At 32.6% G+C, this 16,692-nt stretch overlaps 1 protein-coding gene across 1 annotated transcript in view; it reads left to right on the top strand.

The window, feature by feature from the left end:
- Positions 1-2,866: 2,866 nt before the first annotated feature.
- LOC114332968 (uncharacterized) overlaps positions 2,867-16,692 on the top strand; it is a 59,603-nt gene continuing 45,777 nt past the window's right edge. The window contains exons 1-2 of the mRNA XM_028282776.1: positions 2,867-3,026; positions 14,147-14,411. Coding sequence (XP_028138577.1) covers positions 14,162-14,411 — 250 coding nt within the window. The 5' untranslated portion in view covers positions 2,867-3,026; positions 14,147-14,161. The remainder of the gene's footprint in view (positions 3,027-14,146; positions 14,412-16,692) is intronic.

The following is a 16,692-nucleotide window of genomic DNA, read 5'->3' as shown; positions in this document are numbered from 1 at the left end:
TCCGCCACCCAAAATTTTTGATTAAGTTTGAAAATCTGTAACTTTACTATTTGTACTCCGATTTTCAAAATTCTTGCATCAGTTTGTAGGTACGTGTATTGGTGGTGTTTTTAATTATTCCGATAACAGAAATTTTTTACTTAGATGTCATTATACGGGGGTGAATGGAAGCGTTGTATTTTTTCCTAACTTTAAAACATTCTGTGGAAAAATTGGAAGGCTGATTTTATTTTATAATCCTTTTGTATTATCCTGGAAGTATCACTAAGGTTTTGTTTTTTGAATTATCCGAATATCTCTTTTCTTGTAAGAGTTGTAAGTTAAAACACTGCTTTGAAGGTTTTTTTAATTAAAAATATCAAACGCACTGAAATTAACAAAACAAAACAAAATTAACAACAAAACAAAACAATTCAATAGCGGGTATGTCCACCTCTTGCAGCAACGACTGCTTGCAATCTGTTTGGCATCGAATAAGGATGTGTTATCCTTGCCCGGGAAATAGCCCGCGATATTCCACTACCAGGGCCATAACTGCACCAAATTTTCTGGAGGCCTAGGATGACGGAGAATAGCATTTTTTTAATTCATCTCATAAATACTCAATATGATTAAGATCTGGGCAGCATGCGGGTCATTCTAATCTTATCAATCCAACCTATATTTTATGAGTAAATCAGTGTTTTTAGTTACAAAAAATGGTACAGCTCTTACAAGAAAAGAGATTTTGGATAATTAAAAAAACAAAATTTTAGTGATGCCTCGGGGATACTATGACAGGACTATGAAACAAATTCAGCTCTTCAATTTTTCCACAGAATGTTTTAAAGTTAGGAGAAAATACAACGCTTCCATTCACCCCTGTATATGCAAGCAAAATTTTTGTGTTACCGGAATAATACCAAAAGATGTCAATATATTATGTACAGTTACGGCCAGTGAATAGTTTACAGGCTGGCTTATCTAGGAGCCGATTTTTTAAATTTTTACCTCGTTTAAACGCACCTCTTGCGTCAAAGTGACTTTGCCAGTGGTGTACCTAGAACAGGCTGATTAAAATTAAAAAATCAAAATAATAAAAATAAATTTTACAAAATTTATCAAAATGGAAAATACAGAAAGAAGTTTTTTTGAATAAAATGGATTATGGTCTTAATATGGTTTAGTTTCTTAATTTATTTTTCAACACTCACGAAATTTTTGACAAGCATTGACTTTTTGAAATTTTTTTGACTTTGACGTTTATCAAATCCGTACGACACTGCAATTTTACAGTATTACAATATAAAAATTAAAGTTTAAACTATTCAGTGACCGTAACTGTACCTACAAACTGGTGCAAGAATCTTGAAAATCGGAGTACAAATAATAAAGTTATAAATTGTCAAACTTAATCAAAAATTTTGGGTGGCGGAATTTTGTGCCGGTGAGTGTATATTGTGGGTTTTATTTTTTCTTACTTAATAATTTATCTTCACTCTCTCAAAGTGCCTTACAACGTATGCTGCACCAATATAACATAACCGCCAGAAAATTTAACATGTTAATTTTCCCAAAAAAGACAAAAATTCATGGTTATAACAGCAAATCTAATAAGATGTAAATTGGAGCTGGAGGGTCAAATAATAGAACAAGTGAGGAGTTTAAATATCTAGGCATCATACTATCTAGCTACGCAAGGCTCGAAACAAAAGTGGAAAATCAAGTGAATAGAGCAAACAGAGCAGCAGGTTGCCTGAATGACACAATATGGAGAAATAAAAATATCGGAAAAGAAATAAAAGGCAGAATTTACAAAACAGTCATCAGACCAATAATGACATACGCGGCAAAAACACCACCCGACACAAAGAGGACAAAAAGATTGCTCGAAACAGCGGAAATGAAACCCTCCGAAAAATCGATGGCAAGACTCTATGGGACAGAGGTAGAGGTATAGATATACGACGGAGATGCAAGGTGGACAACATTAATAACTGGGTAAGAAACAGAAGAATAGAATGGAATGACCACATAAACCGAATGCCAACAAATAGAGTAGTACGTACGGCGAGCGACGGTTCCCCAATAGGAAGACGATCAGTGGGGAGACCATGAAAACGATGGAACGACAATTTACTAGAGACTCATTGAAGGAACAGACAGAGGAATGTCGATACAAAAGGAGAAGAAGAAGAATAATAATTTATCCTACGTTTTGGGGCATTAATGTCTCTAAAAGGTTTTTATTTTTTTCTTTCAGATTAGAAATCGACGACAGTCTCCAAACTAGTTGAGGATAAAGTTAGGCTGTGTTAAGTGGTTAAGTGGTTTAAATGGGGAGGAAATAAATACTAACAAGAGAAATCGTTTATTTAAAACCTTAAAAAAGTAATAATAGGAAAAATAAGTAACCCAATGAAAAAAGTAATAAATAACGCATAACATTAACTTTCTTCGAAAAATTAAACAAAAGAAAAAATAAAATTTTAATTGCCCACAGTTGGCTGTTCTTTAGCTTTAGTATCGACGTGTTTCGGGTATTGCCTCATCTACATCTGCGGAGGATTTCAATACGCCTAGGCATACTTGCAATAAGTTGCTGAATTGATTTGGACTAGGAGCAGATTTAAGCTTCTGAAATTAACAAAAAATACTATGATACCTGACATTCAACTTTATTTTATACTTTCATATGTGCATTGAAGAACGTTTCTAGTAATTTAAGAACTTCTATTAATTTATGTGGTTGCTTTTTTAAGATTTTATGCAGTACTTATTGCTCCTACTGCAATATTTTTAGAACTATAGCTATCACGGTTTATTCAAATACAGTATATTAGTATTTTAGTGTTTGTTTATTTGGTCTGTTATCTTTCAAAACGCTATTTAACAAACATCAGATAAGAATGTATGTTCATTGATTAGCAAAATAGATGCTAGTCCTGTTCTATCGGTTTTGATAATCGTTATTTCAACTAGTTGCAATTGTACTGCCAAGTAGTGTTCATGTTTTGTGTGTAGAAAAACGCTAAAACTGTGTGCAGGTAATTAACAATAAATTTAGTAGTTTTTCTCTGTTCATTAACGATACCGCTTAAAACAAAAATATTTACAAATTATAAAATGACAGTCAATGAGTATACCTATTTATTTCTAAACTTATAGTATCTTATCTAAATGATAATTTTTTTATAAAAAATTTATAGTATATAGCTCGAATTAACGTAGAAAATAATATCTTTGTTAACTTTGGTTGTATATTTTATATACTCTGATATATTGTATACCTATATGGGGTGGCAACCACTTATGGAATAAAAATAATCTACATTGTCATTCACGCAAGTCTAGCGTAGTTCATAAGCTTTATTTTTAATGGAACACCCTGTATATTTTTAACTTTTTAAATGCTGCTTAACAACCTGATCTCAACGAACTATATCATGAAGGGTCTATTATGAATAATACATGGTAAAATTTGAGAAAACCACTTATGGAATAAAATTGATTGTGTCATTATTTTAGAAAATTATAAAAAACGCTGGGAAACATCAACTCTTAAATTCAAACTTGCGCTTCATTTTTTTTGCTCCCAAGCAACTCGAGTAGAGCCATGTAACTAACGCATTATGAAATGTCAAAGTTGCTGTTGTTTTGTTATAATACATTAATTTATTTATAACAAGATAAAACTACATATTTGTCCAGTTGTAGACTTTTTTTGGAAAAACCTACCGCAAGTGTACCTTTTAACGTGTAAAACACGAATATTCTCATTTAAAAGCTGTATAATTTTAAACAATCTTTGTTTAAACAAATTAAAATTTTTTGTTATCATAAATAAATAATTTTATTATAACAAAAGAAAAGCAACTTTTCTTTGACTGACATTTAACAATACGTTACTTAGATGGATCTACTCGAGTTACTTGGGAACAAAAAAACATGAAGAAAATTGCTCCATGGGAAGCCGAGAAAATGCATTTTTTTTACGTATACCGATTTTGAACTTTGAGATTCCATTTTCTCCAACCTAATTTTTGATTGGAATTTTGGTATTTTTGGTATTTTTCACTCGTAATGTCGTAATACCAATAGTTTTTATTATTATAATATATGTTACGAGCCTTTTAAAGATATGAAAATTTGTGCGGAGAACAAAATCAATTGTACTATCAAAATCGTCTGAGAAGCTCTAAAAGTGTGGCAAAAGAAACTTGGTCCATAATAAACGATCTTCGAAATAAAACTCACAAAGCTCAAACATTTTCCCTTCCAGACCCAGAAAATCTAAACGAATACGTTGTTAATGTGAGTAAAAATATAACATCAACTATTGTGTCACAATAAGATCCCATTTCCTATCTCCCCAATTCAAGAAAGGTCTCGAATTCATTCTTTATAAGACCTGTTGATAAATCTGAACTGATCCAAACAATCAATAGTATCAAAAGCAAATCTTCCTATAGTACTGATGGACTATCCATAAAAAATTTCTCAAATCTCCCAGACAGTGTGTTGAGAGTCCTCATCTCTTTAATTAATGATTCTTTTGAGAAAAGTAAATTTCCTAGATGGTCTAAAGACGGCCATCATTATTCCTCTTCATAAGAATGGTGAAAAATCTAATGCCTGCAATTATAGACCTAGTGCATTACTACTCCAAAATTATTGAGAGACTCATAAAAGCCCGACTTATGTTCTTTCTCGTTGATAACAATATTTTATCACAAAATCAGTTTGGCTTTCTAAATAATAAATGTACCACAGATGCCATGTTTTCTGTACCACATGAAGTTTATCAAGCATTAAACAATAATCTGCACACTGCCACTGTTTTTTGTGATTATGCCAAAGCTTTTCATTGTGTAAATTACGATATTTTGATAAAAAAACTAGATTTCTATGGAATTCGAAGTATTTCTTCGAACTGGTTTCAATCTTACTTGGATAATAGGAAACAACTGATTAGAGCAAATGATACAGACTCTAGTCTTAAAAATGTTGTATGTGGGGTACCACAAAGCTCAGTATTGGGTCTTCTACTTTTCCTTATCTTTATTAATGACATCACTAACTTAAAAATCGATGGAAAAGTTTTTCTTTTTGCTGATGATACCAGTATCACTTGGAGCAACTCAAATATCGCAACTCTTCATGCTACTATAACTTCTGATCTACTCACAATAAAATATTGGTCCGATTCAAATTGACTCTCTTTTAACGTAGATAAAACAGTAGCATTATCCTATAAAGGAGCTCTTCAACCCTTACCTCTTCATAACAGCCAGATCAGCATCGTTGATTCTGTAAAGTTTCTTGGTATTTTTTTAGATAGCAACCTTAAATGGTCCCTTCATATTGATGTGTTAAGCAAGAAACTATCCTCAGCTTGCTTTGCAATAAGATCTGTTTCGAAGGAAATTAATTTAGCCTCTTCCAAAATAAAATAGTTTTCTTTGTTCGAGTTACATCTTCGATATGGTCTCCCTTTTTGAGGTTCTGGTACGGCTGCTCAATCTGATGTTATTTTTAAATTACAAAAAAGAGCAATAAGATACCTGTTTGGCCTCAGAAGAACAACACATTGCAGAAGCTACTTTAAAGATCACAGGATTCTAACACTACCTTCTTTATATATTTTAAAAACTGTTTGCTTAATTCGTAAACATCTACATGTCCTTTCCAGCAAGACCTAGACATGACTATTCTATCTTTGACATCTATTTATCGATCCCGTTCAGTGAGTTATTAAAGAAATCTATATTATATTCTTCAAAAAACCTTTGCAACCATCTTCCTCTACAACTTAAATCTACAACATCTTTTCTTAAGTTCCGTAAAATGACAAAAGCCTATTTATCTGAAAGACCAAATTATACAATAGCAGAGTTTCTTAACCAATAACTAAGAAATTACAGTATTCTTATGTATAAGTAGAATCTTAATCTATATTTGAGTGTTATATGCAGCAGCTTAACTTTTGGTATAATTGCTGATAGTGAAATAAAAGATAACGTAGAGGAAGTTGTAAGAAAGAGTGATAGAATGATGTCAGTGAAATTTGTAACTGATAAAGAGGTATTGAATGTTGTGTGTGTGTATTCTCCTCAAACAGGTCTGGGTGAGAATGAAAGAAGTGCTTTCTATGACCAATTAGGAGACGTCCTGAGTGACATTCCGTCAGAGGAGAAAGTTATAATAGGAGGTGATTTCAATGCACATGTGGGCCAAGCCAAGGCAGGATACGAAGCAATACATGGGGGATTAGGCTTTGGAACTACAAATGAAGCTGGAGATGATATGCTTGAATTAGCAACAGCACTAGATATGGTAATGGTTAGCACATTCTTTAAAAAGAGAGAAACTCAACTTATTACCTACAAAAGTGGACAACATCAATCCCAAATAGACTATTTCATGATAAAGAAAGAAGACTTACGTAAATGCAAGGACTGCAAGGTATATTTTTGGGAGACAATTTGGAGAAAATGGCCAGTAGTATTAGAGAGACCGCTATTGAAATACTGGGGAAAACGTCAGAAAAAAAGTTTGAGGATAAAGAGTCTTGGTGGTGGTCAAACGAAGTTCAAGGAAGAATAAAAGAGAAGGGAAAATTATATAAAAAGTGGCAAGAAACCAGATCCAATGCAGATCTTCAAAACTATATGGTCGCGAAAAAGGAAGCGAAAGTAGCAGTAGCAAAAACTAAATCAGAAGCGTCTTCAAACCTATACGATCAACTTGATACCAGGGAAGGCGAAACGGAAGATATATAAAATAGCCAAACAGAGAGCAAAAAAAGCAAAAGATTTTAATCAGATTAGATGTATCCTAGATGAAAATAATAAAATACTAGTTCACGAAAAGGATGTCAAAAAGAGATGGAGAAAGTACTTTGACAGCTTATTAAATGAAGAATTTGACAGACAGCCTGTGGAGTCAACGGAGACAGTAGCAGCAATGGTCACCAAAATAACAAACGAGGAAGTGGCTCAAGCGCTTCAAAAAATAAAGAAAAGAAAAGCGGTACCACCAAATGATATTCCTGGGGAAGTATGAAAAGCATTGGGAGAGACAGGAACAAGGTTGCTAGCAGGTTTATTTAATAGAATTATGGAAGTTGGACAAATGCCAGACGAATGGAGAAGCAGTATACTAGTACCTGTCTACAAAAACAAGGGAGATATACAGCAGTGTACAAACTACAGGGCTATAAAACTGCTTAGCCACACCATGAAAATATGGAAGAGAGTAATTGGTAGACGGATACGTGAAGAGACCGACATATCCGAGAATCAATTTGGCTTTATGCAGGGCAGATCAACAACAGACGCAATTTTCATTATAAGACAGTTGATGGAAAAATACAGGAGTAAAGAAACAAACGCTCATATGGTATTCATTGATCTTGAGAAAGCATATGATAGAGTTCCTCGAGAGATTCTGTGGTGGGCACTCAATAAGAAAGGAGTCCCTGGTGCATATGTAAATATTGTGAGGGATATGTATGAGGGAGTAACGACTAGTGTTAGGACAGGTGTGGGAGAGACTGATAAATTTCATGTGAAAATAGGATTGCACCAAGGCTCGGTGTTTAGTCCGTATTTATTCTCATTAATTTCAGCGAAACTACAGGGTAACATTCCATGGTGCTTAGTGTATGCTGATGATGTCGTGTTAGTAGGAAATAGTGAAGGAGACTTAGAACAAAAACTGGAACAGTGGACACGAGCTCTGGAGGAAGAAGGTTTAAAACTTAGTAGGATAAAAACAGAGTATTTGGAATGTTCATTTAAAGATGGAGTTACTACAAATAAAATTGTATCTTTGGATGGTGAAATGATTGTGAAAAGCAATAGTTTTAAGTACCTAGGATCGGTATTACAGAGTAATGGAGAAATAGATGGAGATGCATGCAGAAGAATTAGGGCTGGATGGATGAAGTGGAAAGAAGCGAGTGGTGTGTTGTGTGACAGAAAAATTCCAACGAAGCTGAAGGGAAAATTCTATAAAACAGCCATAAGACCGGCTATGATGTACGGAACTGAATGTTGGGCAGTGAAAAAGAAAGAGGAATAACGAATGCATGTGGCGGAAATGAGAATGCTTAGATGGATGAGTGGAGTGACAAAGAAGGATAAAATTAGAAATGAGTATATTAGGGGAAGTCTAGGTGTGGCACCAATTGATGCCAAAATGAGAGAGCATAGGTTAAGATGGTTTGGTCATGTTCAACGTCGAGACGTTAATCACCCAATACGAAGAATAGCTGAAGTGCAGATTCCTGGAAGGAGTAGGAGAGGAAGTCCAAAGAAGACGTGGGGGGAGACGATTAAGCAGGACATGTTGATAAAGGGGATTAATATTGATATGACCCAGGATATAATTGTGTGGAAAAATGCAATTAGGGAAGCCGACCCCGTATAGGGATAAGGCAAAGAGAATGATGATGATGCAACAGCTTAACTTAACTTATTAAATTTCTTAAGGTACATTATTCAATTTGCAATTTTTTTAAATTTTGCAATAGATTGTTACTGTTTTTGTTTCACTTCATTATATTTTATTTATATTGACGATTTATATAATTTTAGTAAATTGTATTTTTTATTGTTCTAATTTTATGTTTCTTGCAACTTTGTCTATAAAATTGTTAAATTTTTCATGACAATAAAGCATATTTCTATTCTATTCTATTCTATTCTATTCTATTCTATTCTATTCTATTCTATTCTATTCTATTCTATTCTATTCTGTTCTATTCTATTCTATTCTATTCTATTCTATTCTATTCTATTCTATTCTATTCTATTCTATTCTATTCTATTCTATTCTATTCTATTCTATTCTATTCTATTCTATTCTATTCTATTCTATTCTATTCTATTCTATTCTATTCTATTCTATTCTATTCTATTCCATTCTATTCTATTCTATTCTATTCTATTCTATTCTATTCTATTCTATTCTATTCTATTCTATTCTATTCTATTCTATTCTATTCTATTCTATTCTATTCTATTCTATTCTATTCTATTCTATTCTATTCTATTCTATTCTATTCTGTTCTATTCTATTCTATTCTATTCTATTCTATTCTATTCTTTTCTATTCTAGTCTATTCTATTATATTCTATTCTATTCTATTCTATTCCGTTTTATTTTATTCTATTCTATTCTATTCTATTCTATTCTATTCTATTCTATTCTATTCTATTCTATTCTATTCTATTCTATTCTATTCTATTCTATTCTATTCTATTCTATTCTATTCTATTCTATTCTATTCTATTCTATTCTACTCTATTCTATTCTATTCTATTCTATTCTATTCTATTCTATTCTATTCTATTCTATTCTATTCTATTCTATTCTATTCTATTCTATTCTATTCTATTCTATTCTATTCTATTCTATTCTATTCTATTCTATTCTATTCTATTCTATAAAAAGGTGATGGTTCGAAAATTACCATCCGATTGTTTATATCTATGCCGTACATGCCTGTAAACTTTGACAGCTTGTATCTCAGGAATCACTCATCGTAATTAAACGCTTTTCCTTTCAAAAGAAGTATACTACCGCGTTATTTCCAATGTCTTTTTCATAATTTAACTTAATTTAATGGTTGCCGAGATATTCTATTTGTTTATAAGCCAAAAAATTGTTTATAATTTTAAAATATTCCCGAGGCTAGTTAAATAGTCCAATTTCAATTCTGTTATGTAAGTTAAATAGGTATAGTGCCTTTTTTTACAAACATCATAGTTACTCCTATGTATCATAATTATTAGTGTGGTTATTATAGCGACTGTCAATTGTTAATTCACAATTTAATTGTTGCTAAACTGTTCATTCAATTTCCATCGACTTCTGGAAATATAATCTATACCAAAAGGGCTTTATGTCACCAAGTTATTTAATTATTGATAAATAATTACTGACCTAAAATTTTAGTTGAAAATTTAAGATTTTGTTGAAAAAACCCGCATTTTCCGAGGAAAGTTTCCGTCAAAGTAAATCGAGAAAAACATGTTTCTATGTAGAATTTAATTACGATGAATTTTATTGGGAAGTTTTTGGTGTAAAGTTAAAATCTTTGGAGGTATAGAGCAATAATGGAAAGAAAACACGATTTGGGGGCGCCATTTTTTTTATAAAAAAAGTAGCACACCATCTGAGGAATTTTGCATACCCATATTATTAATATATAGGATAAGATTCGATTCCAGCAATAACATTGCTGGTATATAACTTTTCTTTTATTTTGATAACTTGCCCAGAGTATAATATATCCCTCTTTAAATAATGGTATTTTTTAAAATAATCTAAACTTAGTCATCAATTTTTTAAACTAAGTATCAATATATTCCGTTATGTATTTAAGTCTTTGACGACGATTATACATGATTTTAAAATTTCATCTGACTATTCATAATAGACCCTACATAATAAGGTTTTTTAAGATCAAGTTATTAAAGAGCTTTTTAAAACCTAAAAATATGCAGGGTATGCAGTTTTATTAAAAATAAAGATGATGGACCGTGCTAAACTTGCACGAATCACACTGTACATTTAAATTTATAAAATCAAAGAGAAAATCCCAATAGTTGGCTGTATACCATAGTTTAAAAAACTTATACAGAAGTAAAAACTTCAAATTGTATTCTGGTATAAAACTATCAAATCGATTTTATACCGGAATAAAATTTGAAGTTTTTACTTCTGTATAAGCTATTTAAATTTATGTTTAAAAAGTGCACATTTAAAATGACATAATATTACAATTAATAACCACCGTTTTTTATAATTTTCTAAAATAGGGACAAACAATTTTACTTTATAAGTGGCTTTCACACTGTAAAATTTTAAAATTTCGTCTTGTAGTATTCATATCCATAATAAACCATGCATCATATAGTTCGTTGATATCTGGTTGTTAAGGACATTTTAAAACTAAATATACAGGGCGTTTCATTAAAAATAAAGCTTGTGTACTACGCTAGACTTGTTAATGCTAATTAATTGTGCTTTTCGTTTTATTTCAGCATCCTGATTTGGTTTGCCTATCTTGATGATATGACTTAATTCAGTGTTCGCAGTTCTCGATATGAGTTTGTATTTTTAGATTTTTCTGTTTTAGGTGGTTCCTTTTGTTGTTGTGTAGTTCATATTTAGAATACTGTTCCAGATACTACGTTTAGCTATTGAAACATTTATTTGTTCTTTGATATTATTTTCTAACTATGTCATCAGTAAATCTGAGGTAGTTTAATAAGTATATCTGTATGTCTATAAAGTGATGAGCGCGCTAATAAGCGATAAAATAACGCAAAATCACGTTGTGAAATAAAAACAGATGAAACTAGTTGAGGTGGGAAATTATCGGTATAATCCTATAAGTATAAAGGACTCTCAACAATGGAAAAGTGGCCCCGGTCAAATTTTACGAAAGTTTGGCCAATGACAGTTCTCAGTGCGCAGATTAAAAAAGTTTATGGGACCTAGGTGTGAGAGAGTATTATTTAGAAGCTACAGCTTTCTGCTGTCTTATTAATAAAAATTGCTTACTCTGAAGTTAGTCTCGGATTAGTTAGTCCGAGATTAAGCGAGTACTAACTTCATTTTTTAAGAATATCATTAATAAACAAAAACTACGCTCAGACTAACTAAACCTTCCTTATTTGAAAACGTATCTACAATATTTGCCATCTGGTTTTGACGATATTAATAATTTTTCCTGACAATATTCAAATAAACCGAGGAGTAAGACAAGGAGATACCATTTTGCCCAAGCTATTCAACCAAGCGCTAGAAGATGTGTTCAAACAACTACACTGGGATGGCTTGGGTATAAACATAAATGGGCAATATCTGAATCACTTACGATATGCTGATAGTATTGTATGAATAACAGAAAGAAGTGAAGAATTACAAAGAATGATGGAAGAACTAGATAGAGAATCGACAAAGATAGGACTGAAGATGAACTACAGTAAAACAAAAACCATGACTAATCAACAAGAGGAACTAATAATTACAGTGGCATAAACAAGTAAAAGAGTATATATAGGGTGAGGCAGATAACTGGCCTATTAGAAATATCTCGTGAACTAAAGGCAACAGAATCATGAAAATTGGAATAAAGGGGTTTTGAGGGATGATCTATTAAATGAAAATATTTTCATCTCTTTGCAACTTCCGGTTATACCGGAAGTTGCTTATAACTTAGTTTTTTTAAATGGGATACCCTGTATATTTTTACATTTTTGGATTCTCCTCAATATCTTCTTTCTTAAAATATGAGATTTTGTAATATTATACAGGGTATTTTAAAAGATATTTACGTTTTTTTATTGATTTCGTAGCAAAATTCACACCCTGTAGAATTGTAATAGTTTGACATTAAAAACTCTGCTTACGTTCAAGTGAATTTTAATATAGTCTATTATTGTTTAGAATCATTAGTATAGCTAATTTTGAAATTTTAGTATACAGGGTTGGTCGAAACTCAAAATGAATATTTTCTGAGTTTTCTTAAATAGAACACCCTGTATTTTAGTATTGTAATGAAATGATATTTCATAGTAATTTTTTATTTTGTAAGTATTCCCTATACCTAACTGCTTTAATTTGTGAGTTATTGGTGATTCAAGCTAAACATTAATTGCAACAAAAAATACGTAAAATTTTATTAGGTTGGCCGTGAAAATATTCAATCACAAATAATTTTTCTGAAATACATACATATTAATTCAGACTGATCCTTAAAATTACCAATAATGGTTTAGCTATCAAAATACCTATGTAGTTAAGATTGTTGGTGCGACTAACAATTAAGCACAAATTAAAGCAGTTAGGTATAGGGAATGCTTAAGAAATAAAAAAGTACCATAAAATATCATTTCATTACAATACTAAAATACAGAGTGTTCCATTTAAGAAAACTCAGAAAATACTCATTCCGAGTTTCGACCAACCCTGTATACTAAAATTAAAAATTTAGCTATACTAATGATTCTTAACAATAGTTGACTATATTAAAAATCATTTGAACGCAAGTAGAGTTTTAGTTGTTAAACTACTACAATTCTACAGGGTGTGAATATTGCTACGAAATTAATAAAAAAACGTAATTATCTTTTAAAATACCATGTATAACATTACAAATCCTCATATTTTAAGAAAGAAAACATCGAAGAGAATCCAAAAATGTAAAAATATACAGGGTGTCCCATTTAAAAAAACAAAGTTATAAGCAACTTCCGGTATAACCGGAAGTTGCAAAGAGATGAAAATATTTTCATTTAATAGATCATCCTTCAAAACCCCTGTATTCCAATTTTCATGATTCTGTTGCCTTTAGTTCTCGAGATATTTCTAATAGGCCAGTTATCTGCCTCACCCTGTATATCTCGGACAAATCACTAGATTAAACAAAGAAAATCAGACCTAAGAAATAAAAGAAGAATAGGATTGGCCTGGGCATTATTCGGAAAACTGTCTTATACTCTAAGGAACAGAAAATACCCGCACTACCTAAAAACAAGAGTCTTCAATCAATGTATACTCCCTGTTCTAATATATGGCTCTCAGACATGGACGTTTACAAAAGAAAATATGAAAAAAATAGCAAACACAGAAAGATCCATGGAAAGACAAATGCTGAACATTAAACTATCAGACAGGAAAAGAAACGAATGGATCCGTAACAAAACAAAAGTGAAAGATGTCTCTATCCAAGTAGCAAAGCTTAAATGGAAGTTCGCCGGACACACCCTACGGCAGAAGGATGAAAGAAGGAGAAAAAGGGGAAGGCCACAGATGGGATGGTCAGATGGCCTGAAGAAACACACTGGGTCAAAATGGATGCAAATTGCACAAGATAGAGAGGCATGGAAGAAGTGAGAGGAGGCCTATATCCAAGGATGGATGTTTAGGGCTGATTAGATAGATATAATAATTTTTCCTAGTTGAGTTTTTCACTTTTCTCCAAGATGGAAGAAAACCTAATAAAAACTGTTCCGGTTGACTTCCTTGTATATTCACATGAAAATTATTTGAAAATGAATCGAAATACGACAGAACTTATAGAAAAAAGCTATTGTAAGGTACTCTGGTATATTTGTGTGTTGGTATTTTAAAAGTTTTAATATTTTAGGCACATCCTTTCGCGATGAGTAGACCCAACACAAACTGTTTTCAAGTCTTACCGAACAATAGCAGATGGCTATCGACACAAGATTCTGGAATTTTTCCCAAACGTCACACTGACTACTATGTATTTAATATGGGAAGACAGGAAGTGTTAGTGGAAGGATGGTGGGGAACAAAACTGGGATGGACTGGGGTTTTGGATGGAGTGAACCTGGCGCCTGGCAATGGTTACAGAATTGTAGTCAGTGATAAACCATATTTTGTAACAGGTTAGTATCCTTTTTTTTTGTAACTTAGACATTCTTAAGACTTAAAACTCTTTTCTTGTCTCTTTATATTAGCCAACCTTGCTTTTAATTGTTAAAATTTAATTTATCTCAGACAAACTTTATATATTTATCCTAATACTTTAAAACACGAGGCGATCAGTTGTAGTGTATCGTAGTGTCGATGTTAATGGAAATATGTATCAATAATCATGAAAAAAACACATGAAAAAGAAGCAGCCAGCAGAAGCGAAAAGTCAAAGAAGCAGCCCTCATCCTACTAAACGAAGACAAATGTGTAGCATACCCATAAGCAGAATTCAGCAGGCTTTGATTGCTAATACTAAAAGAAAAAGACAAAAACAGGAACATACCAACAGTAGCGGAATAAGAGAAAGACGTTGAAGAACAAACCATTGAAAGTACATACATATATTACACATTACATATGCAACACACAACACCACCATGAATAAAATTAAAAGTTTATTTTTTTAACGATCACATCTACGCTACAGTACTCAAAGTAATTACCACAAAATAACATACCAAACAGTCAGGACTTTATGCTCCTAGAGCAATAACACAATTTTCAAACAATTTTTTCATCCACAGATTACTTATAGTCCATACGATTGAGACCAAAATTTAGTTGTTTGAAAATATATAAATATACTAGTCTAAAAAAATCAGTTTATAAAATCTTCCCAGAAATTTTCAGTAGTAATTACACGAGAGCTATAAAAGTATCAATTTGTATCCCGAGTGACACTTTGACAGTTTTAATTTAAACTTTTGAAATGATCAAAAATACATAACTATTTTCAATTTCGTTGCAACACGAAACTACAGCCGCATCATATTCTAGTTCAATCAGAGAGTGATTTTCCCCCTCTACCGGTTTCGAAACTTATTAGTCTCTCATCAGGAGGCACATATGCAGCTCTCTATGACCCAACCAGAATAAACCCCGGCGTGCAGTTACGGATTGCAACGAACAAAATGGCAGGGATGCCCTAGCGGCAACTGCTAGCAAAAGACTAAGATTTCAATCTAATAGCACACAAAAAAATACCAAAAATATTACTCTATGTACATTCCATCAGATTAAAAACAATGGGAACCTTCTCTGGCTACACCTCCTAGGCTTCTAAAATTTGCAAGCCATATCGGATGCTGAAACTAAAGAAGATAAGGGAATTTTACAATTTATAATTCACGTCCCATCTGCTCTGAGCGGTAAAGTTCCAACGAGAATGGTTCCCTGCTTACTCCAATCAGAGTAAACATGTAAATAAAAAATGGATAACCATTTTCAATTTCGTTGCAACACGAAACTACAGCCCCATCATATTCTAGTTCAATCAGAGAGTGCAAGCACCTCTACCGGTTTCGAAACTTATTAGTCTCTCATCAGGAGGCACATATGCAGCTCTCTATGACCCAACTAGGATAAACCCCGGCGTGCAGTTACGGATTGCAACGAACGAAATGGCAGGGATGCCCTAGCGGCACCTGCTAGTAAAAGACTAAGATTTCAATCTAATAGCACACAAAAAAATACCAAAAATATTACTCTAGATCCCATCAGATTAAAAACAATGGGAACCTTCTCTGGCTACACCTCCTAGGCTTCTAAAATTTGCAAGCCATAACGGATGCTGAGACTAAAGAAGATGAGGGAATTTTACAATTAATAACTAGAATATGATGCGGCTGTAGTTTCGTGTTGCAACGAAATTGAAAATGGTTATTCATTTTCGATTTACATTTTTACTCTGATTGGAGTACGAACGGAACCATTCTCGTTGGGACTTTACCGCGCTGAGCAGATGGGACGTGCATTCTAAGTTGTAAAATTCCCTCATCTTCTTTAGTCTCAGCATCCGTTATGGCGTGCTTCGGAGGTGTAACGAGAGAAGGTTCCCATAGGTTTCCTAGAATATGATGAGGCTGTAGTTTCGTGTTGCAACGAAATTGAATTTTATTTACATGTTTACTCTGATTGGAGTACGAAGGGAACTATTCTCGTTGGAACTTTACCGCGCTGAGCAGATGGGACGTGCAATATAAGTTGTAAAATTCCCTCATCTTCTTTAGTCTCAGCATCCGTTATGGCTTGCAAATTTTAGATGCCTCGGAGGTATAACCAGAGAACGTTCCCATTGTTTTAAATCTGATAGGATGTAGAGTAATATTTTTGGTTTAGTTTTATGTGCTATTAGATAGAAAAATAGAGGACAGAATCTCAAGTACTCAATTCGGTTTACGCTGCAACTATTTG

The sequence above is a fragment of the Diabrotica virgifera genome, chromosome 1 (assembly GCF_917563875.1).
Source record: "Diabrotica virgifera virgifera chromosome 1, PGI_DIABVI_V3a".
NCBI classification, from domain to species: Eukaryota; Metazoa; Arthropoda; class Insecta; order Coleoptera; family Chrysomelidae; genus Diabrotica; species Diabrotica virgifera.
Note: the sequence above shows the minus strand (reverse complement) of the source record. Positions and strands in the feature narration are given on the sequence as shown.